Below are 27,659 nucleotides of genomic sequence, written 5' to 3' on the forward strand. Positions count from 1 at the left end.
AGGGCCGGCACAAACCTCCCGCTCCCGCGGCGCCCCGGCCAATGGGAACGGCGGAGCCGCGACGGACAGCCGGGATAGCCAACGGCCGCGCGAGGCGCCCCGGCCCCGCCCCCCCGCCGCGCGGCGCGCCGCCCCCGATTGGCGGCGGGCGGTTTGCGCGTCAGCGCGCACACCCGGAAGCGCGTCGGGGGCGGAGCTCGCGGCCGGGCCGAGCGGCGCAGGGCAGGGCAGGGCAGTGGCCGGCGGGGAGCGGGGGGCGCCGGGCGCGCGGTGAGGGGCGGGGCCGCCGCCGGGGGACGGGGCGGGGCCGGGGGTGGGGGGGGCGCCATGTTGGGGGTGGGGGCCGCCGTGGGGGGACCCTGGGGGGGGCTGGTTAGGGGGTGCCATGGGGGCCCTCTTTGGGGGGGGATCGGGGTTAGGGGGTGCCATGGGGGAGCCCTTTTGGGGGGGGGCTGGTTAGGGGGCTGCTATGGGGGAGCCCCTTTTGGGGGGCTGGGTGAGGGGGTGCCAGGGGGAACCCCTTTGGGGGTCCTGGTTAGGGCGCTGCTTTGGGGGAGCCCCTTGGGGGGGGCTGGGTTAGGGGGTGCCATGGGGGAGCCCCTTTGGGGGGGATCGGGGTTAGGGGGTGCCATGGGGGAGCCCTTTTGGGGGGGGCTGGGTTAGGGGGTGCCAGGGGGGAGCCCTTTTTGGGGGGCTGGTTAGGGGGTGCCATGGGGGAGCCCTTTGGGGGGGCTGGGTTAGGGGGCTGCTGTGGGGCTGCCCCTGCGTCGCAGGCTGAGCCCCTCTCCCCTGGGCGCAGGGTGGGGGGGGTGCGGGTGCCCCCCCCACCCCACGGGATGTGTGTGTGTGGGGGGGGATCCCCTCGGCGCGCCGCCCCGAACCCGCGCGCCCCTCACTGGCCGCCTCTCCTCCCTCGCAGCCGGGCGCCCGCCGGCGCCATGCACTCCCTCGTCTTCCTCTGCGCCCAGAAGCTGGCGGGCCACCACGCCGCTGCGCGTGCCACGCTGGACTTCCTCCCCAAGGAGCTCTACCCCGTCCTCTTCAAGGCGGCCTTCGTCGACAAGAGGACGCTGCTGCTGCAGGACCTGGTGCGGACCTGGCCCTTCCCCGTCCTCAGCTTCCAGAAGCTGCTGCGCAAGTGCCGGCACTGCGACCGCCCGCTCCTCCAGGAAAAGCCCAGCAAGCTCTGCGTGCAGACCGTCATCCTCGGCGTCGTGGCCTACCTCAACGACGCGATGGAGGACCGCCACCGCGGCCCGAGGTGCGGGAGGGAGACGCATCTTCGGCAGCGAGCTCCAGCCCCGTCCGCCTCAGGGACCTGCACTTGGTTTGATGCTCCCCAGGGTTGTTGACAGCCCCAAGAGCAGCCGGGTCCCTGTTGTGGGAGCGAGGGGAACGGGGCGCGGAGCGGGGACCCCCGAGCCTCTCCCAGCCTGGGGACGGGGGCGAGTTACATCCCTCTCCTGGAGACGGAAGCGGCGATGCTTGTCCTTGGGTTAAGCGCTCTGCGTGCTCCCACGTTGGGCACCTCTCCGTCTAGGACGGCCGCTTTACTCTGCGAGGTGGGAGGCGGCGGGAGGGAGCCGCGGGTTTATGCCGGGGTCATTTTGTGCATCGGGAAGGCGTGAGCAAGGAGGGGCCCTTAGGCTATGCAAAGGGCTCAGAGAGCAGTTGAGTGTCCAGGTTGCCCTCCGTAGCTGTTACCCCACCTCAGGGCCAGAGCGAGTCCCTTCCAGTCGCAACCATCCCCTGGGGCGCTGGTTCCCGGCCCGGTGCTCAGCAGGAGCTGGCGGCACGGTGTGACTCGATGTTGCTTCGACCCGATTTCTCTGCTTACACGTTCATTTCTTTCTTGCGTTCGCCCAGCAAGAGGCAGTGCCTGCAGGTGCTGGACATGACGGGCCTTCAGGACGACGGCATAGACCACGGCCCGGAGAGCATGAGCCTGTGGTCCAGGACCGTGACGCTGGCCAAAGCCTGCATCGACGTCTCCAAGCACCAGAGCAAGTGCATCAAGCGCACCTCCAAGCGGAGGAAGGGCCCGTACAGCAGCTTGGTGGCCCTGCCACCCCCGCGGCCCGTTTCCGTGGAGGTCCGCGTGGATCTCTTCGTCAACAGCACGTCCTACGGGGTCCTGAAGGACGCCCTGCAGGGCAACGCTCACAGCGCCCTGCGGCTCAAGTGCCGGGACTTCCGGGCGGAGGAGCTCTCCATCGCCAGCACCGTGGGCTTGCTGGAGTTCCTGGACCCTGCCAGCGTGCGGCAGGTGGACCTGCGCTTCAACAACCTGGGGCTCTCGGGCCTCAGGGTGGTCCTCCCGCACATGGCCAAGTTCACCAACCTCGTCAGCCTGAAGCTGCCCTACAGCAACATCGACGTGCGGCGGCTCTCGGCGGGCATGGAGGGAAGCCTCCATTACTTCGCCGCTCAGCTCGGTAGACTGTCGCGCCTGAAGGAGCTGAATTTGGGTTCCTCCAGGCTTTCGGGAAAACTAAGGCAACTTCTTGGGTAAGTTCCTGGTACGGCAGAGGCGGGCGGCCAAGGGCTGTTTCGGCTCTGAACGCATCACAGTTTGCTCTTTTGGGGGACCTGGGGATTTTACGTGTCTCAATTTGCTTGCTAGGATCTGTTGCAGCCTGCTCACGCGTGAGCTTGGCCGTCGCGCTGCCGTTCCCTAGTGCAGGTCTACGTGCATGCAGGCGTTTGATGACCATAGGAACGGTCCTCGCCTAATCACTCGAAGCAAGTGTTAGTTTGGCCGGAGTCCCCTGCTAGCTTGGATTTTTCAACCCGTGTGATTTCTAGCTCCTACCCGCTGCTACAACAGCTTCCAGGGTCTCGTGGTTATAACGTTTCTCTCCCACAGCGATCTGCAGGGCCCCCTGGAGAGCCTCGAGCTTGCCTTCTGCTACCTTCTCCCCAACGACCTCAGCTACCTGTCCCAAAGCCTCCACACCCCGGCGCTGAAGAAGCTGGACCTGAGCGGTAACAACCTCTCCGACTCCCTCCTTCAGCCCTTCCAGCACCTTCTGAGAGAGGCCTCGTCCTCCCTGCTCCACCTGGACATCATGGAGTGCCGCCTGACGGACGCGCACCTGGAAGCACTGCTCCCTGCGCTGTGCCGCTGCTCCTGCCTCCGCTACCTGGGCGTCTTCGGCAACCCACTCTCCACGCAGGGGCTCAAGAACTTGCTGCAGAGGACCGCGGCCCTCGCAGACTTGCGGCTGGTCATTTACCCCTACCCCGTGGACTGCTACGCCGAGGACTTGCCCTGGCCTCCCTCCTCCTCCAGCCTCTTGAACGGCTCCGTGGACGAGGAGCGGTTCTCCAGGGTGAGCGCCGAGCTGCAGCAGATGCTGCTGAGCTCCGGCAGGGCCGACGCCGTCTGGACGACGAACCTTTGCAGGCACAGCACCCTGGACTATTTCAACTTGTAGCTCGCCGCAAACCGGCGACGGAGGGGGAAACGCGTCGTGGTCAGCCGGGCCGGATGTTTCTAACGTCCTGCCTTCCGCTGTTTGGCGCGTGCAGCAATAATACGTTTGTACACGTTTTTTAACAGCGTTTAGTGCACGGCGTATGGTGGAAGCTCTCACTTCCTTCTCCTCCTTGGCCGTGGACAATTCAGGCAGCCGGATGAAGGCCTTCTGGCCGTGGTCCACCGCAGACGGCGCAGTTGCTGCCTCCCAAAGTTTGGTGCTTTTCCATTCCCTTCCCGCCTCCCTGAACCTGCCGACTACAGCCCACGTTTCCCTCCCTGTGCTGGGGGGGCACCCGAGAGGCTCTCGTGCCCCTGGGAGCGTCCGAGCGCAGCCGCTTCCCCCTGCGTCGCGTTCTGGCCGGACGCTGCGCCCTTCCCGGGCTGCTCCTTTTGCTGCTGTCACCGTGTCACCGGCCTTGGCTGTGGCCTCAGGGTGCCGTGGCGGAGCGGCGACGCCAAACGTAATAAAAGCTGCCGGTGCTTTGTGTCAGCAGGACGGTGTGCTGGGTACGCGGAGCGCGGTGTTCGGGCCCCGCTTAGCGGGGGATTAACGTTGTTGGACGCGCGCTTAAATTGCGGCCGCTTGCAGCTCTCGAGGCGGCAGCGTTGCGAGCGCCGGCGAAGGGCGCGGGCGCGAAGGGCGCCGAGAGCGGCGGTGGAGGCTGCGAGTAAAACGGTGCTGGTTGTAAAACACAGCTGAGACGCCAGCGGAAACCGTACGGTGGCTTTGCGAGGTGGCACTGTGCCGTGGCGAATGCTGTCCAGGGAAATCCCTGCCCCCCACCCCAGGCTGGACAGTCCCAAGGGACAGGGCAGAGCTGCAGGGGAGACGGGAGCCCGTGGATTCGGCCCGGGCTGTGCCGGGGTCAGTGCCGGAGGCAAAACAGCGATGCAGCCCTCTGACCCCCCCATCTGTGGCGTCCGCTTTGCGGGGAGTGAGGAGAACTGCGGCTGACGGCCGCAGCGGCCCGGTCTCCTGCGCTGGCCCGGGAATGCAGCGGGCAGAGATGTCTCTGCTGGAGAAGCGGCCTCGTGGCCTGGGAGCTCGGAGCACTCACTAGAGACGTTGGGGACCCAGCGAGCCGGTGCCGAGCCCGGATGCCGCGAGCCCGCATCCCCGCTCCCGCTGTCACCACTGTCCCACTGGGCCGCGTGGGCAGCCAGGCAGGAGCGTTTGCTGCTGTGAGCGACGGTGTTTCCGGAGACGGGAGCTGCCGGCGACCCGTCTCCCTCGGGAGATGTGGCTGGCTCTGGGTGCGTGCAGCACCGGCGCCACACAGGGGTTTGGAAACGCTCCTGCTCCTCCCCGGAAGCCTGAAATTCCCCCGGGGCCGCGTCAACAGCGTTATTAACTGGGATAAACAGCCCTGAACCGCCGAATCTGCTGCCCCAAACCCTCTCCTGATGGCACCGGTTTAAGACGCGCGTGAGGAGCGCGTTCAGGGACGAACGCCGCGTGTAGCGGGGGGTCTTAATCTGCCTTCCCCGAATTGGCCCCCTTCTCGTCCCTGAACAGGGGAGACGCACGGGAGCAGCCCGTCCCCCCGGAGCCGTGATGCCCGGCAGGTCCTGCCCGTTCCAGAAAGGGGGCCCGTGTCATGCTGCCCCCGAGCGGCAGCCCCTTCCGCGCCCCTCGGGAACGCCGGGCCGGGGCTCCACCGCGGCTGTGCGCTCGGGGGCCGCGTGCCGTCCTGCCGCCCGCGAGAGCCCTTCCCGCGCCGGGGCGCACACGCAGAAGCCGAACCGAGCGGTGCCAAACCACTTTACTCCACGCCAGCAGCAAAGCAGCCGCACCGACCCCGTCCCCGGCGCCGCGGGGCTGCGGCACCGCCTGCCCCGCGCCCACGAGAGCCGGCCCGGGTGCCACGGTGGCGGCCAGCACCTGGCCTGGCTCCCGGCCGCCTCTTTACAGCAGCCACGTGTCCGAGTGCTGGGTGCAGTAGCAGGACTGGAGCAGCAGCGCGTCCAGCTCCTTGTACGGCTGCTCCCGCCAGTGAGGCAGCAGCGGCTGGTTGTTGAAGACGCGGAGGTTGGGGGTGCCGGCACGGAGCAGGCTGTAGAGGCAGCTCCAGCGGCTCTGCAGCGCCAGCCGCGTCCTCCGGTTCAGGATAATGCCGCGGACCGTCTTCTTGACCCGCAGGGCGCGCAGGGCGGGCAGGTCGAGGCGGCAGAACACCAGCCCCCGGCTCTGCGACACGTCCAGGTACTCCAGGGAGCGCGACTCCAGGGCGTAGGACATGCCCAGGTCCTTGACGGGCACCAGCACGTGGAGGACGAGCGTCTTGAGGCGAGGCAGCGCCCGGGTGAGCTCCCGCATGATCTCGGGACAGACGCCCTTGAAGCTCCAGAAGTACTTGAGCTCGAGGGTGTGGAGGTGCTGGAAGCGGGTGAGCGTGGCGACGGAGCGCGCCGACCAGTCGAAGGGCAGCTTGGCGCGCGCCAGCCCCGGCGCCTTCCCCAGCAGCTTCTCCAGCAGCGCCTGGAAGCGGCTCACCTGGTCCATCTTGGCCAGGCTCACCTGGGCCATGCTGCAGGCGCCGGGCGGGTGGACGTCGGGCGGCTCCAGGTGGGTGAGCGTCCAGTTGAGCTCCAGCTCGCGCAGCTCCCCGCAGTGCACGCTGTCGAGGAAGCGCGAGAGGAACTCGGCCCACTTGGCGTCGTGGTCGCCCAGGTCGAAGCTGGCGCGCAGCAGGCGGGGGCTGGCGCGCCGCGACGCCAGGTGGAAGGCGTAGCGGTGCACCCAGGCCTTCCAGCGCTCAAACTCCCCGGCGGACACCAGCACCACGTCCACGCCCGGCTGCAGCGCCCCGAGCCGCGTGAAGTCGGCCACCCGCCAGAGCCGCGCTGTGCGGATCAGGCGGCTCCAGGCGCCGCACACCAGCGCCGCCGTGCACTTCTCCACCTCCGAGAGGAAGGAGAAGACGTGGAGCTGGCAGTCCTCGGGCAGGCGGCTGAAGGGGAAGTGAACCGGAGCCGGGGCTCGGCGGTGCGGGCGGGCGCAGGCCCGGTGCCGCGAGCTGGCTCCGGCCTTGGCGGAGCAGCACGGCGGCGTGGTGGCGAGGTCTCGCCGGCTGCGCTTCCTCTTCGGAGGCATCGCGGCTGCGCCCCGCCGGGCGTCAGCGGCGCTTGGCCGGGCGCCCGGGGCGGCGGGCACCTGCGGGGACATGCGACCCCTCACTCGCCGCACGGGGACCGATAGAGGGTTTCCGGGCTTCGTCATGGGACGCCGCTGCGCTCGAGCCCCGCGGCCCCCAGCAAACAGTCACGGCCCCCTAAAACCCTTCCCGGCATCGCAAGCTGTCCTCCCCCCCCGAAACTGCTCCCCTGGTGACTCCATCTCAGCCCTGCAGCCCCACGGCCGCAGCCCCCACCCCAAAGCAGCCCCGAGCCCCGGCAGACCCCAGTGCCAGGGCGCCGCTGGCCCCAAACGGGGACTCCTGATCCCCCTCCTCGTCTCCTACGGACGGGGGAGCCCTCCCACCTCCTGCCCCCTGGGATGGGGGATCCGTACACCATTCCTGCTTCTCCTCATCTCCCCCCTCCTGTCCCCTCTCCAAAGGGGATCCCTGATCCCTTTCCTCGTCTCATATGGATGGGGCATCCCTCCTCCCTCTTGTTCCCCCAAAGGAGGATCCCTGATCCCCCTCCTTGTCTCCCATGGACGGGGGAGCCCCGAACCCCCTCCTGCCCCCCTCTGCATGGGGATCCCTGATCCCCCTCGTCTCCTATGGATGGGGCATCCCTCCCCCCTCCTGTCCCCTCTCCAAAGGGGGATCCCTGATCCCCCTCCTCGTCTCCCATGGACGGGGGAGCCCCGATCCCCCTCTGCCCCCCCTGCACGGGGATCCCTCTCCTCCCGGTCCCCACGGATGCGGGTCCCTCATCCCACTCCTCTCCCCCGGGGACCGATCCCCTCCCCCCTTCAGGCCCCCCCGGTCTCCCACGGCGGGGCCCCCTCCCCCGCCTCCTTGTCGCCGTCCCGGCCCCGGTCCCGGTCCCGATCCGCCGCCCCAGGCCCGGCCCGGGACCCCCGCCGTCCCCATGGCAACCGCGGCGGTACCTGCGGGGGCGCCGCCCGCCGCCATCCTGCCGCCGCTTCCGGGAGCCGAGCGGCGCCCGCCAGTGACGTCATGGAGCGCGCCGCCCACCGAGCGAGGGGCGGGGCCAGGCCAGAGCGTCGCCAGGCGACGAGGGAGCTGCGGCGGGCGGGGGGGGGCGCTGCGGGGCCCGACGCGGGGTCACGGGGGCCCCAAACCCGGGAGACCCCCAAACCCGGGGGACCCCAAACCCGGGGTCGTGGGGGACACCAAAACGGGGGGAACATGTGGACCCCAAATCCGGGGTCAAGGGGGGACCCCAAACCCGGGGGACATGAGGGACCCCAGACCTGAGTCACAGGGGACCTGAAACTCGGGAGAAAATGGGAGACCCCAAACCCAGGGAAGATGGGGGACCTCAAACCCGGGGATGACAGGAGAACCCCAAAACTGGGGGACCCCAAACCCTGGTGATGGGAGGAACTCAAATCCTGCGCACTGCTGTGCCCTGCGCGCTGCGCTGCCACTTTCCCCGCGCTCCCGTGTTTTTTCCGCATCCTAGGACCAGCCTGCTCCCTGGTAGCACCCCGTCCTCCAGGGTGGGCGCTGTGAGCTCCGGGCGCAGGGCTGGGTCCTGCCTTCGCTGGGGCCGAGCGCACCCCGAGCCCCACTGCCTGGGGGGCTCGAGCCCGGGGTCCCTCCTCGCCACAGCTCTGTTTATGGGTAGGAGCTACACGAACGCTCTGCTTGTCCCTTGGCTCCGCCAGGGCCACAACAGCGGAGGGAGACTCGTCCTCCTCTGCACCCCACTTCACCTTCACCGAGCCGCCGTCTGCCCTGGGGTGCTCAGTGCCTGCTCGGCTCCGTGGGGCTCGGAGGTGCCCGCCGCCTCTGCGGGCTCCCTGCGGCCCGGCGCTGCTCTACTTGCAGCCTGCGCCTCCGTAATGCCTTTCCCGGAGGCGGGGGGCCGGGCAGCGCCGTGGCTGGGACCGCTGGGGCCAGAGCGGAGGTGACATGCGTGGCACCGCCACAGGCGCAGGGGAGTGGGTTGTCGGCAGCGCGGCTACAAAACAGCACGGATCCGCTGGGAACGGTTAAGAGTTTAAACGCGTGGTTCACATACGAACAGCGCCTGCCCCGCCACCGGGAGAGCCGTGGGCGCCGTGGGGTGCCGGGCTGAGCCGACCGGTCTCTGTCTCAGCTCGTCCCGCCGGCGCCGGCGCGGATGAGGGGCACCAGTTCGTTGGTGAGGTCGTAGCGCCGGCCGCGCCAGGTGAAGTGGGTGGGCGGCTGCGCCGGGCCCTGGCGGTACTCGAAGCAGGGACTCCACTCGAAAGCCAGCGCCGACTTCACCAGCCCCACGCCGCCCGCCCGGGCCGGCGCTGGGTGGTAGAGACGCCCGTTCTCGGGCAGCATGGCCAGCCGGGGCGGCTCGAAGGGCACGACGAGGCGGTCGCCCCCGCCGCAGTAGGACAGCACCTCGGCGTCGCCCGGGCCGGGCAGCAGCTGGGTGAAGACGATGGGCCGGTCGTCGCAGCGGACGAAGTTGTGCTCGCGGCCGCAGGGTGAGACGTAGGGGAAGTCGGCCTCGTAGCGCCCGCTGCGGTTCAGCTGCAGCTGCTTGAAGAAGAAGGCGAGGAACTTCACGTCTGCGGAGAGTAAAGAGAGCGGCATCGGCGCGGCGTCAGCTCCCGCGGCGCCAGCCTGCCCCGGCCCCCCAAAGGCTCCCGGCTGCTCTGCCCCACGAGCGCAGGAGGGCAGAGCCGCTCCAACCGCGGAAAACTGCTATTTCGGTGGGACCCCAGCCCCACCAGCTCCCTCCGTTCGTGGCCTCGGGCCATCCCGATCTGCCTCTCCGGCGCAGCGTACTCACCCCCGAGCCGATGGGCGTCTGCCTATCGCCCAAATCCTGTTTTTTGGCTAATGGTGGAAATATCACTGCGTCTTAAAGCCCCTAAAGGCCCCATTTAGGACTTAGCGGGGGCTTTGCTGCAGCCTCTGACTGCTGGGGCCGATTATCAAGGGACAGCAGACGAAGAGAGAGGTGTCGTGGCTTTACCAGCCAATGCCACCGCCTGCCCTCACCCCCGTGCCCAGCTCCAGGCCTGCCCGCGAAGGAGGCGTCTCCCCACAGCCAGCCCTAGAGAGCAGCCCCTGGGGTTTTAAGACCCCGATTAAGGATTACAGGCGCAGGCTTTTAAAAGCAGCGTACGAAAAGGGGACGAGCGTGGCTCTGGAGGAAGATAAAATCCCAAAGGGGGCTTGGGGGAGTCGGAGGGCCCATGCGTGGCTGGGACGTTACCTTTGAAGCAGGTGATGAAGTTCTTCACTTTGGCGTCGTCCAAGAAAAGCTGCAAAGCAAAGCAAGAGAGAGGCGCGTCGAGACGGGCAGGAGAGCGGCTGTGGGAGAGGGCTCCAAGCACCGCTCTCGCCACGTGCAAACCCGCCGGGATGCCGGCTCCCCCGTCGCTACCAGCCCCCCCAAGCGCCTCGTCGACCTCCCCGGCCAGGACCGGGCCACCCCCACCCCGTCGCGCTGGCTCTCCCGCGGTGAGACGTCGTCCCAGGCTCCGGTTCCCCGAGGTCGTTAACACACGTCAGGCCCATGCACCTGGGCAGCCGCTAACTACTTCTTCAGCGCTAATTGCAACACCTAGTCCCCCCTGTTCTGATTGCTTCATCGTTAATTCAGTTCATGGCTAATTCAAAGCGGGGGAAAAAGAAATCATCAGGTCACGCTCATGGATGGGAGAGCCACAGACAGATGGGAAGGGGGACCGGGACCGGGGGCGCTTTGCAGCCCCAGGCGCGACGTGCGGCAGCATCTCCTCTCCCTAAGACGTTTAATTAACGCTCTGTGCTCGGCGCCGGGCGGCCTGCGGACCTCGGCGCTGACAGAGCCCTCGCCATCCCGTTCGCCTGGTTTCGGGGCAGCAGGGAGGGCTCGGGAAGGCGTTTCCCGAGCCGACACGCAGCGGAGGGCGGGAGGGGGCCGGATCCGTCGGCGGCTGCCAAACCCCGCAGCGCCCCCGGCTGGCTGGGGAGGCCAGGTCAACCCGGGGGAGAGCCGCGGGCTGCCGGGGGCGACTCCCCGCTGCGGGGGAGCCGAAAAGGCGCAGAGCCCCGGCGGGGGCCCGGCCCGGCCCGGTTCGGTTCGGTTCTGTTCGGTTCCCTCCGGGGCGGGCGGCGGCACCTGGCCCTGGTGGTCGATGTAGTAGAAGTACTCGCGGGTGCGCGGCGCCGGGCTCTGCCCCTGCCGGTAGCCGGGCCCGGGCCCCGCCGCCCCGCAGCCGCCGGGCCGCAGCCGCAGCCGCAGCGCCCCCGGCACCCGCATCCGCAACCGGAAGCGGCACCGGACCCCGCCGGAAGCGGAAGCGGCACCGGGACGCACCGGAAGCGGAACCGAGCGGGCAGGGGGCGGGGCCGGGACCGGTCCCCCCTGCTCTCCGCTCCTTCCGGGCGGCGTCTCCCGGCGCCGGGGGAACCCGGCCCCAAACACCCCCCTATACATCCCCTATAGACCCCAGTGCGCCCCATAGGCCCCCTATACATCCCCTATAGACCCTAGCGCACTCCAAACACCTTCTATACATCCCCCATAGACCCCAGAGCACCCCAAGCACCCCTATACATCCCCTATAGATCCCTAGCGCACCCCCAAGCACCCTTATACATCCCCCATAGACCCAAGTGCATCCCCACAGACCCCAACGCACTCCATAGACCCCCTATACATCCCCTATAGACCCTAGTGCACCCAAACACCTTCTATACATCCCCCATAGACCCCAGAGCACCCCCAAGCACCGCTATACATCCCCTATAGATCCCTAGCGCACCCCCAAGCACCCTTATACATCCCCCATAGACCCAAGTGCATCCCCACAGACCCCAATGCACTCCATAGACCCCCTATACATCCCCTATAGACCCCTAGTGCACCCGAACACCCTCTAGACATCTCCCATAGACCCCGCAGCACCCCAGACACCCCCTACACATCCCCTATAGATCTCAGTGCACCCCTGTACACCCCCGATGCACCCCAGAGGCCCCAGAGAACCTCCTTTACCCCCTCTGTGCACCCGTTATATACCCTCTTTGCATCCCCATGCACCCCCTATGCACCCCCATACATCCCGTATTAACCCGTGCACCCCTATACACCCCTGATGCACCTCCTTACACCTCCTGTGCACCCCATATATGCCCTATAGACCACCTGTGCACCCCTATACACCCAATTCACCCCTATAGACCGCCAGTGCACCCCCATAGACCCGAGAAAACCCTATAGACCCATTGTGTACCCCCTATAGACCCCCATGCACCCCCTACAGACCCCCCTGTGCACTCATATACAGCCCCTATAGACCCCCTCTGCCCCCCTATGCACCCCACATGCCTTGGGGTGCACAGACCACCCCAGGCACCCTATGCTCCCAGCAGCAGGGCTATAGACCCCTATACAGCTAACATGGCCAGGGGAGACCATATACACACCCCAGTGCACCCCCCCAGAGCCTGCATGGTATTGGGGGAACCATATACAACCCTCCATACAGCCCTACACAGCTTGCGTATTTTGGGGGACCACATACACACACCTATGCAGCACGCATTACTGGGAGGACCATATAGGCACCCTTCCACGGCCCTATACAGCTCACATTGCCGGGAGGGACCACACATACACCCCTGTGCACCCTACAGAGCCTTCATGGTATTGGGGGGGCATATAGACACCCCTATAAGCTCTATACAGCTTGTATGTTTTGGGGGGGCCCATATACACACCCCTACACAGCTTGCATTGCCGGGAGGACCATATATACACCCCTGTATAGCTTGCATGGGCTTGGAGGGACCATATACACCCCGTTATACAGCCCTATATAGCCTGTGCAGCACAGCTGGGCCCCCCCCAGCCAGCCCTATGGTCCCTATACAGCCTGCACCCCACAGACCCCAGTGCACCCCTACAGACCCCCTATACATCCCCTATAAACCCCAGAGCACCCCTATACACCCCCCCCCAGTGCACCCCCGGGGGAGTGCGCAGGCAGCGCCGGGGCCGCGAGCAGCCGCGCGAGGCCGGGCAGCGGCGCCCCGCCAGGGGGCCCACACTCCGCTCCAGGGTTAACGGCCCGCGCGGCACAGAGACGCCAGGCGGGGAGGGGGGGGCAGTGGCCATATGTAGCTTTATTCACACAACATGGAGTCGCCTCTACATGTCCATGCTTCGTAATTACAGAGTTCGTGGGGCCCCGGGGAGGGCGGCGGGGGCAGCGCGGCCGAGCTCCGCGCCGGGACCCTCCTGCCGTGTTTCGGGGCCTGGGGGGGCCTCGGCCAGGCCGCTGAGTGGTTTGGGCTTGTGTGTGTGTGTCGGTTTTCTGTTGTTTTTGTTTTTTTTTTTTTTTCCTTTTTAAAATCGTTTTAATAATAAATAAAACCTCAATTCCAAAAAAAAAAAAAAGAAAAGAAGAAAAATCAATATATAAAACCCAGAGGGGAAAAAAAAAAAAAAAAAGGGAAAACCGTCACGTTTACGACGACGAGGACGCGATCCGGACGTCCGAAACGTACGGCGCGGGGGGCACCCGGGGGGGGGGGGGGCGCGAGGCCCCCCCGGGCGGCGGCGGCGGCTGTTTTCGTCGTTTCTTTTGATTTTTTTTTCTTAAAAAAAAAAAAAAGGGGAAAAGAAGAACGAGGGGGTGGAAAAACCAACAAAAAAAATCTCTGTACAACTCGTGCGGGACCCGGCGGCCCCCCCCGCTCCCCCCCGCGGCTCAGCCGCCTGGCAGTGCGCACAGCTGGGACGGGGTCGGTGGTGGTGGTTTTTTTTGGGGGGGGGGGGGGACGGGACCGAGCCCCCCCCCTGCCCCGGGGGGGCCGCCGGCGATGGAAGATAAAATAGCATCTGGCTTTAAAACTATGTCGTTAGCAAATGTTCCTATGTAATAGCTCTCTGTATAGATCTATATACTCTTACTGGCCTGGGGGGGGGGGCGGGGGGGCGCCGAGGTGGCCCGGCGCGCGTGGGGACCCCCCAACCCCCGGCACCCCGCGGCGTCCGCCCCATCCCCGTCGCCGTCCGGGCGTCCCCTCGCCGTCCCGCTCAGTAGGGACGGAGCCGAAGGCACTTGCTCGCGGGAGACGCGGAGGCCGGCGGCGTGCGGGCTTCAACCGTCCTCCCCCCACCCCGGGTGTCCCCCACCGCGGCCCGGCCGAGGGCTTGGGGGGGGGGGGGCTTTCCGGGGCGAGACCGATCCTTCGGGTCCAGCGGCGATGGTGGGTGCTGAGACGGGGCCGGCGGAGATGACGGGTGCTGAGATGGGGCCGGCGGGGCCAGGAGGAGATGACGGGCACCAAGATAGGTCCGGCAGGGCCAGGATGAGCCGATGGGTGCCAAGATCCGTCCAGCAGGGCCAAGCGGAGATGATGGGCACCGAGATGGGTCCAGCAGGGCCAGGTGGAGATGATGGGCACCAACATGGGTCCAGCAGGGCCAAGCAGCGATGATGAGCGCCAAGATGGGTCCAGCAGGGCCAAGTGGAGATGATGGGCACCAACATGGGTCCAGCAGGGCCAAGCAGAGATGACGAGCGCCAAGATGGGTTCAGCAGGGCCAAGTGGAGATGATGGGCACCGAGATGGGTCCAGCAGGGCCAAGCAGAGATGACGAGCGCCAAGATGGGTTCAGCAGGGCCAAGTGGAGATGATGGGCACCAACATGGGTCCAGCAGGGCCAAGCAGCGATGACGAGCGCCAAGATGGGTCCAGCAGGGCCAAGCGGAGATGACGGGCGCTGTGATGGGTCTAGCAGGGCCAGGAGGAGATGACAGGCTCCGTGACGGGTCCAGTAGGGCCAGGTGAACACGATGGGCACCATGATAGGTCCAGCGGGGCCAGGCGGAGATGACAGGCACTGTGACAGGTCCAGCAAGGCCAGGTGGAGATGAGGGGCTCCAAGATGGGTCTGGCAGGGCCACGCGGAGATAACGGGCGCCATGAAGGGTCCGGCAGGGCCAGGCGGAGATGATGGGCACCAAGACAGGTCCAGCAAGGCCAGGCGGAGATGACGGGCTCCAAGATTGGTCTGGCTGGGCCATGTGGAGACGACAGGCACCGTGACGGATCTGGCAGGGTCAGGTGGAGACGACGGGTGCCGAGACAGGTCCAGCAGAGCCAGGTGGAGATAACGGGCACCAAGAAGGTCCGGCAGGGCCAAGTGGAGATGACAGCTGCCGCGACGGGTCTGGCAGGTCCCGGCGGAGACGATGGGTGCCAAGATGGGTCCGGCAGGACCAGACAGCGCTGATGAGACGGGTCCGGTGCGGCCCGGCGGCGCTGCCAGGGCCCAGGCGGTGATGGAAATGTCATCTCTGCGTGGAGAGAGCTGTGGCCCGGCTGGGAGAGGACAATGCTGCGCGGGGCCGGGGTTGGCCCAGCACCGGGTGCCAGAGGGGCGCCAGGACCCCTCCGTGAGCCCTCACCGCTGAGGGCGCCTGAGTTGCTCTTCTCGGCCGCGGGAGCCGACCGCGGAGCCGGCAGCTCTCCGGCGCTGGCTGGTTGGGGGCCCCGCAGCAGAGCCCGGACGCGCTGGCCCCGGCCCTCGCGCGGAGGGCGACCGTGGTTCCTGGCGCTTCGTGCCGCTTCTCCGGCTTTGCTTGAATTGGTCCTGGGGCCAGTGGGAGCCCTTGGGCCCGCCGGAAAGAGCCCGGCGCTTGGGAATCCTCAAACCGGAGCCGGGAAAGGGACGGGCTGATCCGCCCCCACCCCGCCGCGCGGCCGAGGCGCCATCCAGAGAGGCCGAGTGCCACCGGGGTGCGCGGTCCGGAGGCTCCCCGCGCCCCCCCCCTCCACCCCGAGCCGGCCCGCCGCTCCGGCCGGCAGGGAGGCGGGCAGCGAGCCGGCCCCAGGGCCCGGAGAGGACTGCGGGGTCCGGCCGGCGGCGCTCGGCCGGCTCGGGCGGGAGGTGAGGTGGTGGGGGGGTGGCGGAGGTGGGGGTTCGGGTGCGTCTTCGTCCCCCGCGCGCTGCTATAGGACGCCCTCCATGAAGCTGGTGTCGAGGTGCTGGATGAGCACCCGGATGAAGGACATCTCCTTGCGGGTGTTCTCGAAGATGATGCGCGGGTCGTCCGACTGGCAGCGCAGGCAGTTGGGGGCCATCACCATGGCCAGGTTATTGACGTCCATCTTGGTGACGGCCACGTTGGCCGGCTGCACGAACACCTGGGGAGAGGAGGGCGGCGGTGACGGGGACGGGGGCAGCGGCCCCAGGCCCCCATGGGGACGGGGACAGGGACGGATGGATGGGCTGCGACGGATGCCCCCGGGGGCGTCCCGGCCTCACCTGTAGGAAGCGGATGAGGTAGCACAGCACCATTTTGTTGATCCTGGGCAGAGAGTGGACGACAGCGATGGCCGCCTCGGGGTTCTCGTAGTGGGTGATGCACTGCTCGTAAAAGTCGTGCGGGATCAGCGGCTCCTCCAGCTCCCGGTACCACAGCTTCAGCAGGGAGGCTGCGGAGGCAGAGCGGGGCCGTGAGCCGCGCGGCGCGGCAACAGCCGGCCCCGCGGCACCACGTCCCCCTGGGCCAGGCCATGGCCAGCACCTCCTGCGAGGTCCCGGGGCAGCAGAGGAAACCTGCAGGCAGGACACGGGCAGGACGTGGCGCTCGGCACGGCGGGGAGGGGACCCTGGCACCTGCGGGACGTGGGGACACCAAAAGATGTGTGGGGACACGGGGCAACGCTCATGGAAGAGAGGTCCATGGAAGGCTATCAGAGAGACAGCCGTCACCTTGGGACATCCCAGAGGCACCAACGGTGACTGAGCTCCATCCCGCTCTCTGCCTCCTCCCTCCGTCCTGCCCCACGGCGGACAGACCCCACCGGCCATCCCAGCCTGTGCCGGCTCCTCACCGGGAACGTGAGGGTCCTCCAAGCCCGTGGGGATCTTCCACTGATCCACCTGCAGCTTGAGGGCGTTGACTTCGTCGATGTCCCCGGGGACCCTGCGCAGGAGAGACACGTCAGAGGCATGGACGCCGCGGGCTGGGGTCCCCTTGGCGCGGGGACGAGCCCCGCCGTCCCCACCGCCAGGGTGAGGGAACACCATGGGCGCCGCGGGAAAGGGTTCGCTGCGGCGACATGAGCCAACTCCACCAGGAAGAAACCTGGGGAATGGGGCCAGGAGAAGGCTTGGGGGCTGCTCTCGGCCCCGAGAGGGGACAGGGCAGCGTGGTCACCGTCGCCCGCCTGCAGATGTCTGTCCGGGAATGATGCCCTGCACCAAAGGAAGCGCTTGCAGATCCCGGGCGCCCCGTGGCCCCAGGTTTTCCCGCGCCACCAGGCAGCCGGTGGTGCCCTCCCGGGGATCCCGTGCGTCCCAGGAGGACGCTCCGGCCGTGGCCGTGGCCCTACCTGAAGATGCCCTCAGTCTGGTCGCCGTTGAGCGCCAGCACCTCCTCGGACAGGCGGGTCTGCACCCAGGGCAGCTGCCGGTCCGGGTACCGCTCCTTCTGCATGTTGATGATGTCCTGCAGGGAGCTGCCGAACATGGAGGGGTTGAACACGGCGTTCTTGGCGTGCCGGATCTCCTCGATGTTCGGCTTCTTCAGGCCCTGCGGGAGACGGGAGGGGCAGTGCGGCCGCGGCGCGGGAGCCCGGCGCCGTGGGGAAGGCGACGGGGGGGCCGAGAGCGACGGCGCCGCGGGGCGACCGGGCTGCTCCGTCTGGCGGCTGCCGCGCGCCCCATCGACGCCGGCTCACCGGGGGCCAGCGAGGGCCCCGCGCGCGTGGCGGTGCCGCAAACGCCGGGGCTCCCTTTCGGGCCGCGGCGGTGCTCTGGTCACAGGAGGGCACTGCTGCCCTTCCCGGCGCGCGGGAGCCGCACGCTGCAGACGCGCGCGCGGAGGAGGACGGGCGCAGCGGCCCGCGCCGGCGCAACGAGCACGCCGCGCCGAGACGCGCTTCCCGGGAATCGCCGTCGGCAGCGATGGCACAAGCGACCAGGAGCCCAAACGCGGGCTGCGGCACGTGTGCACGGGCGAGCCGGGCCCCCGCTGCCTCTCCCAGGGGTGCACGGCACGTCTAGGGCAGAGGGAGCCGCTGGGAATAGCAACTTTCCGGGTGCCAGGCCGAGGTGTCTCCCAGACGCAGCGGCTGTCGGGTGGAAACCCAAGTGCCGGGGAGCGGAAGGACGCCGGGATCGGCCCGGCAGCAGCCCGCGGACGCCCTCGCGGCTTCCTCGCCCCTCTCCATCCTTTTTAGAGCACGATAAATAAGGAAGCTGGCGGGCGCCTTATCCGAGCCGGGGAGCGGGAGAAACGCAGCAGGCGCCGTGCCGGCACCGTGCCGGCGGGCAGCAGAGCGCGGCCGGCGCTGCCCACTGGGCGTTTCATTAAATAACGAGTTAGCAGTGTCCCTGGCAGCCTGGGCTGCTCCCGGCACCGCTGCCCGGCGCGGGCATCCGCGGGGAGGGACGGGAAGCTGCTCCGGCGGAGCACGGGGCCGCCGCGAGGCAGCGGGAAGGAGCGACGAGGGGCCGGACGATACCTTCTTGGCTCCCGTCAAGGCCGCTTTCTGGAGCTTGTTGTAACAGTACTTGGCGTAAGTGCTTATTGCCACCCCTGCGGGAGAGAAGAGAGAGCAGAGCGTCAGCGCTGGGCCGAGGGGACGGGGCGGCGCGGAGCCGGCTGCGGCCCGGGACCCCCCGCGCCGCGTCCTGCCCGCTGCCTCCTACTCCTCCTCCTCCTCCTCCACGCGACTGAACGCGCCCGCACGTAGACGCGGGCGGCACGCGGCGGCCGATGGAGCCCGGGGATGGTGGGTCCCAGCAGGCCCCCGCCAGGCTTTTAGCACCTCCCAGGAGGTGCCGGCATTCCCGGCCGCCCATTAAATTCCTGCCGGAGCCTAAAAAAAAAAAAAAAAAAGGTAAAAAAAAGGCACCCGGTGGCTGCGGCGAAGGGTGCTGGCGTGAGCCTGGCCGGCCGCCTGCAATGAGACCTTTAAGCTTGTCCAAAGGCGCATTCCCGGCACTGGGTCCTCCGGGAAAAGCGGCTCCGTTTAGCCGGACGGCACCCGGCGCGCCAAAGCCGGGGTAAAGCCCAGCCGGGGTTTCACTCTCGCCCGGCCGCCGATGGCAGCGCCGGCGGCAGGACCGGTTTTTGGGGGTGCAAAGCTTTCATCCAGGCTGGGACCTTCTCTCCTCGCGCAGGTTGCGGAGCCGTGCTGGGAAACCGCCGTGGCTTCGTTTCAACGCCAAAACCTTCGCATCCAGCCCGCCTCGGGACGGGAAAGGGGGTCGTGCCCGAGCCACGCTTCGTTAAGCGCTAATGGACTATTAACGGAGACCAAGCGGTAACTCGGGCGGCTCGCACAGTTGGCTCTCCGCAAACGAAGCGCTGCCGATCCCGGCGCGAGCCGGTGCCGCCGGTTTAACCAGCCAGGGATGTGAGCTCCGGATGCTTGGAGGTATGAAACAGTGGATTGGGGCTCCGGGAGTCATGCCAGGACCCCGGCGCTCTCTAGCCGAGGACGGTCTCCGGGCCGTGCGATCCCGAACCTGGTCTCCTGATTTCGCACGCCGGGAAGAGCGCTGCCGGAGCCTCCCCATCTCGCGTGCCAAGCGCTGGCCGGGCATCAGATGCGCCGCCAGCGCCGCCCTCCCCTCGCCGTCTGCGGCCGTCCTCTCGCCCCAGCGCTGACGGCGAGCCCGGCTCCAGGGCCGACGATCGCTTCAAAACGCAATCGCCCTCCTGGTCTGCAAGCGTGCGTGAGCGTGGAGCCGGGAGGAAGAGCGAGGCCGGGAGGAAGAGCGAGGCCGGGAGGAAGAGCGCGGCCAGCAGCTCCAGGGCGTCGCTTTGCAGCCCGGCCCGGGCAAACCCAGGATGGTCGAGTGGTTTCACCCGGGACCCTCTGCCCTTATGGGCTCCGCGCTCTGCACTTCCCAGCGCCCTTCCGGTCCCTCTTCCCACCTCCAGCAGGTTCCTCCTTGGAGACGGACTCTGGTCTAGGGATTTCCAGCTTTTGGGGGAGTAAAAGCCCCCAAAGCGGAGGCTGTCAAGGGAAAGGGGTATCTGACCGGAGGGTCATGGGCACAGCGCCGGGGACACCTGGGCCCCGACCGGCTTAATCCACCAGCACGGGCCGAGGAAAATCCTAAGCGGCTTCCGTTCCTCTAAGTGGCTCCGGTTAATTAAATTCCTGCCTTTCCCCCCTTCTTGCTAATCAGCGCGTCCAATGCGTCTTTCTCAAGCAGGTGCAAAACGAAGACCCCCCCCCCCCCGGAAACGTTTCCGCGCGGCAAAAACGCGCCAGCCGTTTTCCCGCGGGAAACCTTCACCCTTGGGGGGCGGGGGGGGTGTCCTTCCCCTGCCAGCCGATCAGCCGGGCTTTCCGGGGCCGGGTTTCCCCGGTCTGCCCCCGTCCGCCCCGTCCGCCCTCGTCCGCCCCCCCCGCCCCCGGCGAAGCGAAGCCCCTGGAAGCGTTCGGGGAGCGAACAGAGCTGAAGTGGAGCTGGGGGTAGGGAGGGATGAAAGGCCGAGAAGAAGCGGGTTTGCGACTAGGGCTACGAGAGGGAGGCACCAAGCGAGCGGTGGCACGGCCCCTACCATCATGCTCTTCGATATAGGGCTTGGGTTTCTTTCGCAATTTGGACTTCTTCTTACTGTTCCTTTCCAGGACCTCTTTAATGTGCTGTGTCACTGGGAAACAGAAAAGCGAGGAAGACAACAGGATGGAACAAAAGAGAAAACGGCTGAGGCGGGCGGCAGCCGAAGGCCGAACGCGGCTGCCGCCAACGCGAAACCGTCGGAGGAACCGTGGAGGCGGCGAGGGCGGCAGAGTGGGCACCGGGCGGTGGGGGGGGACGGACGGAGGCGAGGCGCCCCCAAATCCAGCGCCGACGGCGGCGGCGGCGGCTGAGGTTCCTCCGATGGTTTCGTGTTGGCGGGAGCATCCTAGCCCGGGGCTCGCCGGGATGCATCCGGACGTCTCCCCGCCCGGCGTCACCTCCCCGGCCCCAAGGCAGCGTTCCCGTGTGCAGGCGGTCGCTGCTGCCGCCCGACGTTTTCCCTGGTCCTGCCTAAATGCCACCGGCTGCCGGCCGGACGAGCACCCGGCACTGTCCGCTCTGCAGGAAGCATCGTTTTACCTGTTTCTTTTCTTTTTTCCCGCTGCGGAAACTTCCGCCAGGGACCGAACACGCAGGTTTGGCCAGCGAAGACGACAGCGCGCAACCCCCCCCCCGCGCCAACTTCTGCTTTTCCAACCAATTTTCCCCCCCCTGCTCGCCCCCGCCGCGGGCTGCTGACGGCCGCGGAGCCCAGTGAAGCCCCGAGTGCGGTGCCAGACCGAGCCGAGCGGCCCTGGAGAAGCCCCTGGCGGAGCCGCCCCGGCCCCGGCTGTTTTATTTCCCAATTATTTGCAGCTTGGGGACCAGGACGGGGGGTGACAGCCGCAGCCCCGGCGCCCGCCGTCGGTACCTACCCTGCCCCTCGGCGCGCCGGGTCCCGGGGACGCGACGCCAGGCGCCGTGGGAGCTGCCCGGGAACAAGCGTCCCTCTGTGTCCTGCCCGGCCTCCTGCCGCGGGAGCCGGCTCCGGCGGCGCCGGGAAGACAAGGGAAGGGCTTTGTCCCCGCCGCGGCGAGCCGGGGCCGCGGGCCCCCTCCCGCCGCGAGCCAGCCCGCCCCGGTGCGGCCGCACGGGCCACCCGGCGCCCTCCCCGTTCGGGTTTGCCCACGGGCTGGGCAAATCCACCCGCTCCGTCCCGCCGGAGCCTGCTGCTCCGCGCGATGCCGGCGCTCACCGGACATCCCTGCCTGGCCCCAGGGAGCTGGAGGGCACCTGGACATGTCCCAGGACCATTCAGGCTCCATCTCTCGGGTTCACAGCACCGTTGAGGTTGGGAGGCACCTCTGGAGAGCATCAAGTCCAACCCTCTGCTCAAACGGGGTCACCTAGAGCAGGTTGCCCAGGACCGGGTCCAGACGGCTTTTGAGTATCTCCAAGGATGGAGACACCACCAAAGGTTGCCTGGATGAGGGCACTTGCACCTGCAAACCCCTCGAGCCCCAAGATCGAGGAGCCTCATCCTCCTCTGGGTCATCCACCACCCATGGAGAGACAGGACACTGCAGCCGTGCCCTGTACTCTCACCTCTCTGCCCTAGCTCAGAGCAGCATCTAGGCAGAGCAGATGGCCCCAAAGAGGAGAAAAAGCTCTTTCAAGAATTCACGTCCTCTGCAGCCTCCTCCTCTCTCCAGAGCATCTTCTCGCAGATGCCACCAGCTCGTGCAGTGTGGGACCTGTGGGTCTGGCCGTGTCCTCCCCAGGGGCCACCAGGCCACGGCAGTGGGGACAACCCTAACTGTGAAACCATCACACCCACGGGAGAGACTCCAGTAGCAAGGTTTTGGGCAGAAGGAACCTCTCTGACTGTCTTATCTCGTCTTCTGCCTCACTTGCTGAGACTCTGTCCCCATCGCCTTTACTGGGCCCTTTTTTGGGGGGAAGAAACTCAAATTCAGCTCAGCGGGGAACCACCCTCGCCGTCAGGATCGCCCAGCGTTACCTCCTGGCCGAACGTGCCCCCTTGGCATCCGCAACGCGCTGCCCCACGCACCACGCGCCGCAGACCCACCAGCTCTCCCGCAGGCAAAGCGAGCCGCCGCCGCCGCCGCCGTTGTCTCTATTTTTAAATACTCGCAAGCAGTGGGAGTGAGACGAGGGGAGATGCGACAGATCTGTCGGAGCCGTAACTCACGCGCGCAGCCCGCGGACTCGGACCGCTGCGCCGCGCGCGGGGAAGCCGGGCGCGTGGCATCTCCTCGGGAGCCGGCCGAAACCCGCAGAGGAGACCGTCCCCGCCGCGGAGGCGGACCGAGGCAGTGGTCAGAACTGAAGCCCAACGGGGCGAGGGGGTGCTCAAAGACACCTGCTCCCGCTGACGCACCAGGCCACCTCCTGCCTGTCGTCTCCTCCTCGGTCCCTTCGCCCCTCAACGAAAGCACGGGGGTGTCACCGCTGGCCGCGTCTGCTCCTGGATGGAGCGGCCCCGTGGCGCCTCCTCGTCCCCATTTGAAGGCCAGGGCTCTCCTAAGCTTTCTGCTACCTAGAGGTGGGTCCAGCTCCCCCCAGGCGCCCTGCGTTCCTCCTCGCCTCCAGCACTGCCTCCGACCCCGGTGCAAGCCGGTCTGCCTGGGTACGAACGCTGGGCTCCCCCGATGCCGTAAGCTCGCGCCAGCCCACTGCAACCGTTGCACTAAGTTTTCCCGACCCCGTCTTCTCCTACCGCCACCGACTCAACGCTCCCTGCGGAGTCACTGCAAACACGCGCCAGCCTGAGCGGCGTCAGGTTTACCGCTGCGCTGCTCCGGGAGAGTCCTAGCGCGGTGCTTACGGCATTCGGCAACAGCCGTGTGTCGCAGAGACGGAGTACCGACAGCCGAGTGCCGCAGCGCGGTTCAATCCTGGAAAGGGACTCTTAAAACCGGCCCTATGGGTTTTTACCGATTTGGGATCAAACGGAGCCTGATTTGTAGTTTCTCTGACGCCCGGCTGCTCGACAAGCCAGCGACCCTGAAAGCTGTTGGTGCTCGAGGGAAGACTCAACCGCCTGCCACCGAGGGACACCTGGATCGCTTCAACTCTCTGAACCTGGTCCCCCGCGCGTCCATTTAGTGATATTCCGCATCCCTCCCGGGAACCGCGGTGTGCTAGCAAGGGAAGCCCGACTACCCCAAACAGGCTCCTCCAAGCTGGCACCCGCGGGTGAGAGCAGAGCCCGAACCACCCAGCAAACACGCAGGCGATGGATACCACCGGAGGTGAGTGAAATGCAGAGCTCTGCTCACTCGCAAGCCTCCCTAGGAGGGATGCGGGCCCAGGAGCACGGCGGCGCCACGGAAATGCCAGGCTGAGCTCAGTGGTGCTCTCGCTCGCGTATGCCGCTGCGCTGCCGCCGGGCCTACTGCAAGGGTGTCAAAGCTCATTTTATGCCGGGTGTCATGCTGGATTTCTGTGTGCCAGAGAGGAAAGGCCAGTGCTAAAGCCAGGATCGCGTTCACTAAGCCCCCGGGCAGGTTCTTTACAAGGCTTCTGCCCATGTCTCAGCAAGGACACAATGCACACGAATGCAAAGGGAAGGGGGAAAAAAAAAAGGGTTGCAACATCAGCAGGGGCGAAAGCCATTGGCAGTGGTTTCTCTCTTACCTTTTGTGTCATTCACCGGATCCATGTGCCTGTAAATATATCCTTCTAGATAGGAATGGAATTTGGGAGTGGGTGGGAAAAAGGCCAGACAAATGGCCATGAGCTCCCAGCCCCGGGCCAGGCTCTCGTAACGGAAGTTCTCGGTGGTCTGCCGGCACAGCTGGATGTAGAGCTCATCTCGCAGGCCCTGCATGCTCCAGCCTTTGGTGGCGATCTCCAAGGCCACGTTGAGTTGGTCCGTCTTGGCCCGCCGGTCCCCCATGTACATCTGAATCAGTTTAAATATCTCGCACGCCTCCTTCTTGACATTGCGGTCATTGGTCATGATCATGGGTTTCTTGATGGACTCGCTGCTCCAGGCCAGCATGTTGGCGATGGACACCTTCCGCCGGAAGAGCCCTTGGGTGTGCTTGTTGAAGTGCTTGGAAGCCCAGTTCTCAATGTCCGTCTCCGAAGAGGGCTTGCGCAGGTTGAAGGTGGGGAAGACACAGCTGGCGCTAGGCATCATGTTCCTGTTCTGTCTGCTGCTCTCGAACTGGGCGCAGGCACCGAGATCCTCCGACTAAGAAACAACAGCCAGACAAGTCAGGGTTACTAACGGCACAGTCCGGCCAGAATCCTTGCATACCACAAACGAATCAATTGTCACCGTGTGGAAAGGTCACCCAACACTCGCACCAAGAACTGCATCCTCTCTCTCGAGAGCCGCTCGTAAATCACATCACAGCAAGCAACGCTGCTGCGGAGAGCCACAGGTCGCGAGCGGAGCGCTCCAGCAGCCCCACGCCACCAGCCGAGGAGGTGCGTGGCACTGATTAGCGCCGGGAGGGAGCGGATCGGGGTGGGGGGAATGAGTGAAACCACCCAGAAGCCAAAGTGTCAGACTCCACTCACGCCCAGCACCCTGGTCGTTCACGCTTTGTAATCACGGACAAAAGAAGCTAGTAACTATTAATAGCTGCAGTGACACAGAGTCTTCCTCCATGCGGGCAGCAAACGAAGGGGAAGTTGCATGAAGCCACCTTTGGCTCCCCAGGTCGCTGGGACACGTGTCGCAGGGCACCGTTTGCGGCTGCGTTGGGCTATCTGCCTCAGGTGCTCAGCTGCGAGGGGAGACACTTACCTGTACCAGACCCCCTAGATAACCCTTTCTCCATGAAGCCACTTCCGAGCATGGTCTTCCAGCGTCCACGTGCCCAGGAGGAAGAGGCTTGTGGCCTGCACGACTCGGACTGAGCACCACTGAGTCCGAGCCCTCTCCCACCTTTGGAAGCTGGCTACCACGCTGGCCCGGGGTGGCCACGTCCGCCAGGAACAGGCTGGACACACAGGCACTTATTCACCCAGCAAAATGCAAGCAGAAAGTGCTTTGCTTCTTTACAGCCCCTGTGCAGAGGGACACGAACTGCCCAGGGTTGAGCCCCTCCTGCACAACACCCAGCCAGGATGGACCTGTGCAGAGCCGGGGGTGCTGGCTCCGGCACCCCACATCCCTGCAGACATCAGAGAGCATCTTCTGCTGCTGGAGCCAGGATGGCCTATAGATGCATCCGTCTATAGCTGAGACAGCGAGACGGCTGTAGGTCAGCCGACCACGGTAGGTCAACCAGCACGAACTCTGCGTGCTACAGCTGGACGCCCCAGGAACCCCCAGAGCAGCGGCGGTAACAACCCGCCAGCAGCGGCAGTCTGGGTATGGAGAGGCAAATCAGGGGTTTTTTTCCTGTTTGTTTTTTTGCAATAATTGGGCCAGTTTAAAAAGTAGGGCCACATCAGCGCATTTTGGACGTTAGCTGCAATCTAGGAAGTGTGATGCAAGGGTAACACTGAAGACGATGGAACCCCAAAATTTGATGCAGGCTCTAACAGGGTTTGGGGTTCCCAGGAGGCGGAGAGATCCTCAAATAGCCGATGGCCGGCATGGAGAAAGGTGACCAAGGACATAGATATGGCACTTGGGTTGACTGCCCCCGGGTGCTGTGGGGTCAGCGTCGCTGGGGCGCAGAGGGGACCGTGGGGATGGCAGCAGCTCCCTGGGGCCCAGCACTGGGACTCTCTCGCCACCCAGCACCGTATCTATTAGCCGACGCTCATCTTCCCAGCGCCCGTCCGCGGGATCGCCAGGATTTAGCAAGCAGGAGGTTCAGCGGCTGAGCACGGAAGGAAGCTTCAAGGGTGCCGAGCGCATTCGTATCCCATCTCGGCAGGCCTGACGGAGCTGACGGGACAGGACAAGTCCTTGCAGGCAGAGCCGTGCTGGAGAGAATTGAGAAATGCAGAGAAAAAGGGGATATCGGCTCGTGGATGACTGCAGAGCCTGGCGGGACTCGTGGGCATGGCAGGGCTCGCCTGTCCCAAGCGCAGGGGAGCCTTCGGGTCGCGCAGGGAGATGAGGATCGGCCTCAGGCACCCGGGGCTCAGAGGGAAAGCGCTGTGGGCGCCGGACTCCTGGGTCCCTTCTCTCTGCTCTGCTACTAACCTGTCGGAGCAACAGGGAGGTGCAGCACAGCCACCTTTTCCCTTTGATTTTGAACACTAAGTGTTTCTCTTCTCACCGGGAAAGAAATATCCAGTGTCCCCAGAGCCCAAGTGGCGCTTGCTCAGCCGACTGCACGTACTGGCCTGGCTCAGACCCTCAGCACCGTTAACGTGCCAGGTTAACGACCCATCTATTTCCAAGCCTGTAGATCCATCCAGGCACCGCTCTGCTCTCAGCGACGGACATTCATCGGCGATGCGCCGACTGAGCCGTGGGCAGGCTTCCCGCTGCTTCCCAGATGTGGAGCTGGCGTGCAGGAGCAATCACGGCCACCGACTCACGCAGACTCCCATGTGCTGTCGGCCTTGCAGAGGCCCGCCAGGATGAGTGGCCGCGTCAAGCTGCATTTGGCGAGTCTCGGGAGAAGCGGCTTTCCTGATGGGACGGGCTGTCAAGTCGAGGCTTCATGTCGGGACTCGAAGCAGCTATCACAAATGACTGTTACTTTCCCATCCAAGAAATAATAGCTTCTCTGATTAATGCATTTGGCGTCTGAGCCCCTCAGCTCTGGCAGCAGGACAGCCAGGTCTAGACGGGAAAACCCTGGCATGCTTCCATGGGTGCTCAAACCCACTCTTGAGACGTGGGACAGCTACGGTAAGTTGGACACCTACGATCCTCCTCTCAACTAACCCCCCACCAGAGGCGCTCGACACGCACAGAGCCAGGAGGGACTTCTGCAGAGGACCAGAGCAGAGGGGCGGCCCGACAGTGGCAGAGCAACTGCAGGTGATACTGGGAAAGAAACTGAACCTGCATCTCCAACACCTGATCTACACCTGAACGCTCTTGAGATGCATGAGCTCCACAAGCAACGAGAGGTTTCCAGAAGAAGGTTCTCTAGCTGGAGCTGTGCAGCGATACGTGTCTCCTGAGCTTTATGGCATGCGAGCATGATGCAACTACAGCAAGAGGCCCAGCGCTAGCTGCTGCTCCTGGTTTCGGAGACCCCGGTGCCTGTCTTCTGCTGTTTAATAGCTCTGCTAGATGTCAGGACTGCTTAGGTGTGAGATGAAGAAAGGCAATGTTGCTCTGCTGTTTCTGAGCCGGGAGCAGGGAGTCAGGCACGAGGTGAGTTCAGGGGTACCAAGGCCTTATGGTTGGGCTTTACTCAAGGAGGAGAGAAGAAAAGCAGAGGGAAGCAGAAGCAAGATGGAAAGAGAAAGAGCTGGGATGACCCAGAAGCATGTGAGGTCTGGGCAGGTCCAGGATGGGCCAAGAAAGACTCCCAAAGCTCTGTCCCTCATGCCAGGGTGGTTAGGAGACAACTGAGCCACTGCTTGTTCGAACAAGTCTGTGTTTCTTGTCTCCCCACATACATCGGCCCTTAAAACGAGCTGTTAGTGCTACAGCAGGTCAGCAGGTCCCAGGGCTGAGAGG

General features: G+C 65.8%; 4 protein-coding genes across 5 annotated transcripts in view; 1 reads left to right on the top strand and 3 right to left on the bottom strand.

Annotated features, from left to right (window-relative positions):
- Positions 1-768: 768 nt before the first annotated feature.
- On the top strand, positions 769-3,971 carry LRRC14 (leucine rich repeat containing 14). The gene is made up of 3 exons (XM_067290090.1): positions 769-1,261; positions 1,867-2,508; positions 2,867-3,971. The coding sequence occupies exons 1-3, from the start codon at positions 837-839 to the stop codon at positions 3,435-3,437; spliced, it is 1,638 nt and encodes a 545-aa protein (XP_067146191.1). The 5' UTR covers positions 769-836; the 3' UTR covers positions 3,438-3,971.
- Positions 3,972-5,226: 1,255 nt separating this feature from the next.
- LOC136991364 (uncharacterized) lies at positions 5,227-7,671 on the bottom strand. Its single transcript, XM_067292250.1, has 2 exons — positions 7,542-7,671; positions 5,227-6,635 (listed from the first exon to the last, which is right to left on the bottom strand). Exons 1-2 carry the CDS (start codon positions 7,611-7,613, stop codon positions 5,388-5,390), a joined length of 1,320 nt encoding a protein of 439 aa, XP_067148351.1. The 5' UTR covers positions 7,614-7,671; the 3' UTR covers positions 5,227-5,387.
- Positions 7,672-8,607: 936 nt separating this feature from the next.
- Positions 8,608-10,887, bottom strand: C2H8orf82 (chromosome 2 C8orf82 homolog). Its single transcript, XM_067292251.1, has 3 exons — positions 10,712-10,887; positions 9,821-9,869; positions 8,608-9,167 (listed from the first exon to the last, which is right to left on the bottom strand). The coding sequence occupies exons 1-3, from the start codon at positions 10,850-10,852 to the stop codon at positions 8,716-8,718; spliced, it is 642 nt and encodes a 213-aa protein (XP_067148352.1). The 5' UTR covers positions 10,853-10,887; the 3' UTR covers positions 8,608-8,715.
- Positions 10,888-15,377: 4,490 nt separating this feature from the next.
- The window catches only part of ARHGAP39 (Rho GTPase activating protein 39), a 78,341-nt gene continuing 66,059 nt past the window's right edge, over positions 15,378-27,659 (bottom strand). Inside the window, exons 4-10 of one of the 2 annotated variants that reach the window (XM_067292252.1) lie at positions 23,741-24,302; positions 20,139-20,231; positions 18,082-18,155; positions 16,948-17,147; positions 16,447-16,538; positions 15,875-16,044; positions 15,378-15,753 (exon numbers count right to left, since the gene is read on the bottom strand). In XM_067292252.1, coding sequence (XP_067148353.1) covers positions 15,559-15,753; positions 15,875-16,044; positions 16,447-16,538; positions 16,948-17,147; positions 18,082-18,155; positions 20,139-20,231; positions 23,741-24,302 — 1,386 coding nt within the window. In that variant the 3' untranslated portion in view covers positions 15,378-15,558. The remainder of the gene's footprint in view (positions 15,754-15,874; positions 16,045-16,446; positions 16,539-16,947; positions 17,148-18,081; positions 18,156-20,138; positions 20,232-23,740; positions 24,303-27,659) is intronic. The other variant, XM_067292253.1, reaches the window with a different exon arrangement.

Source organism: Apteryx mantelli, chromosome 2 (assembly GCF_036417845.1).
Source record: "Apteryx mantelli isolate bAptMan1 chromosome 2, bAptMan1.hap1, whole genome shotgun sequence".
NCBI classification, from domain to species: Eukaryota; Metazoa; Chordata; class Aves; order Apterygiformes; family Apterygidae; genus Apteryx; species Apteryx mantelli.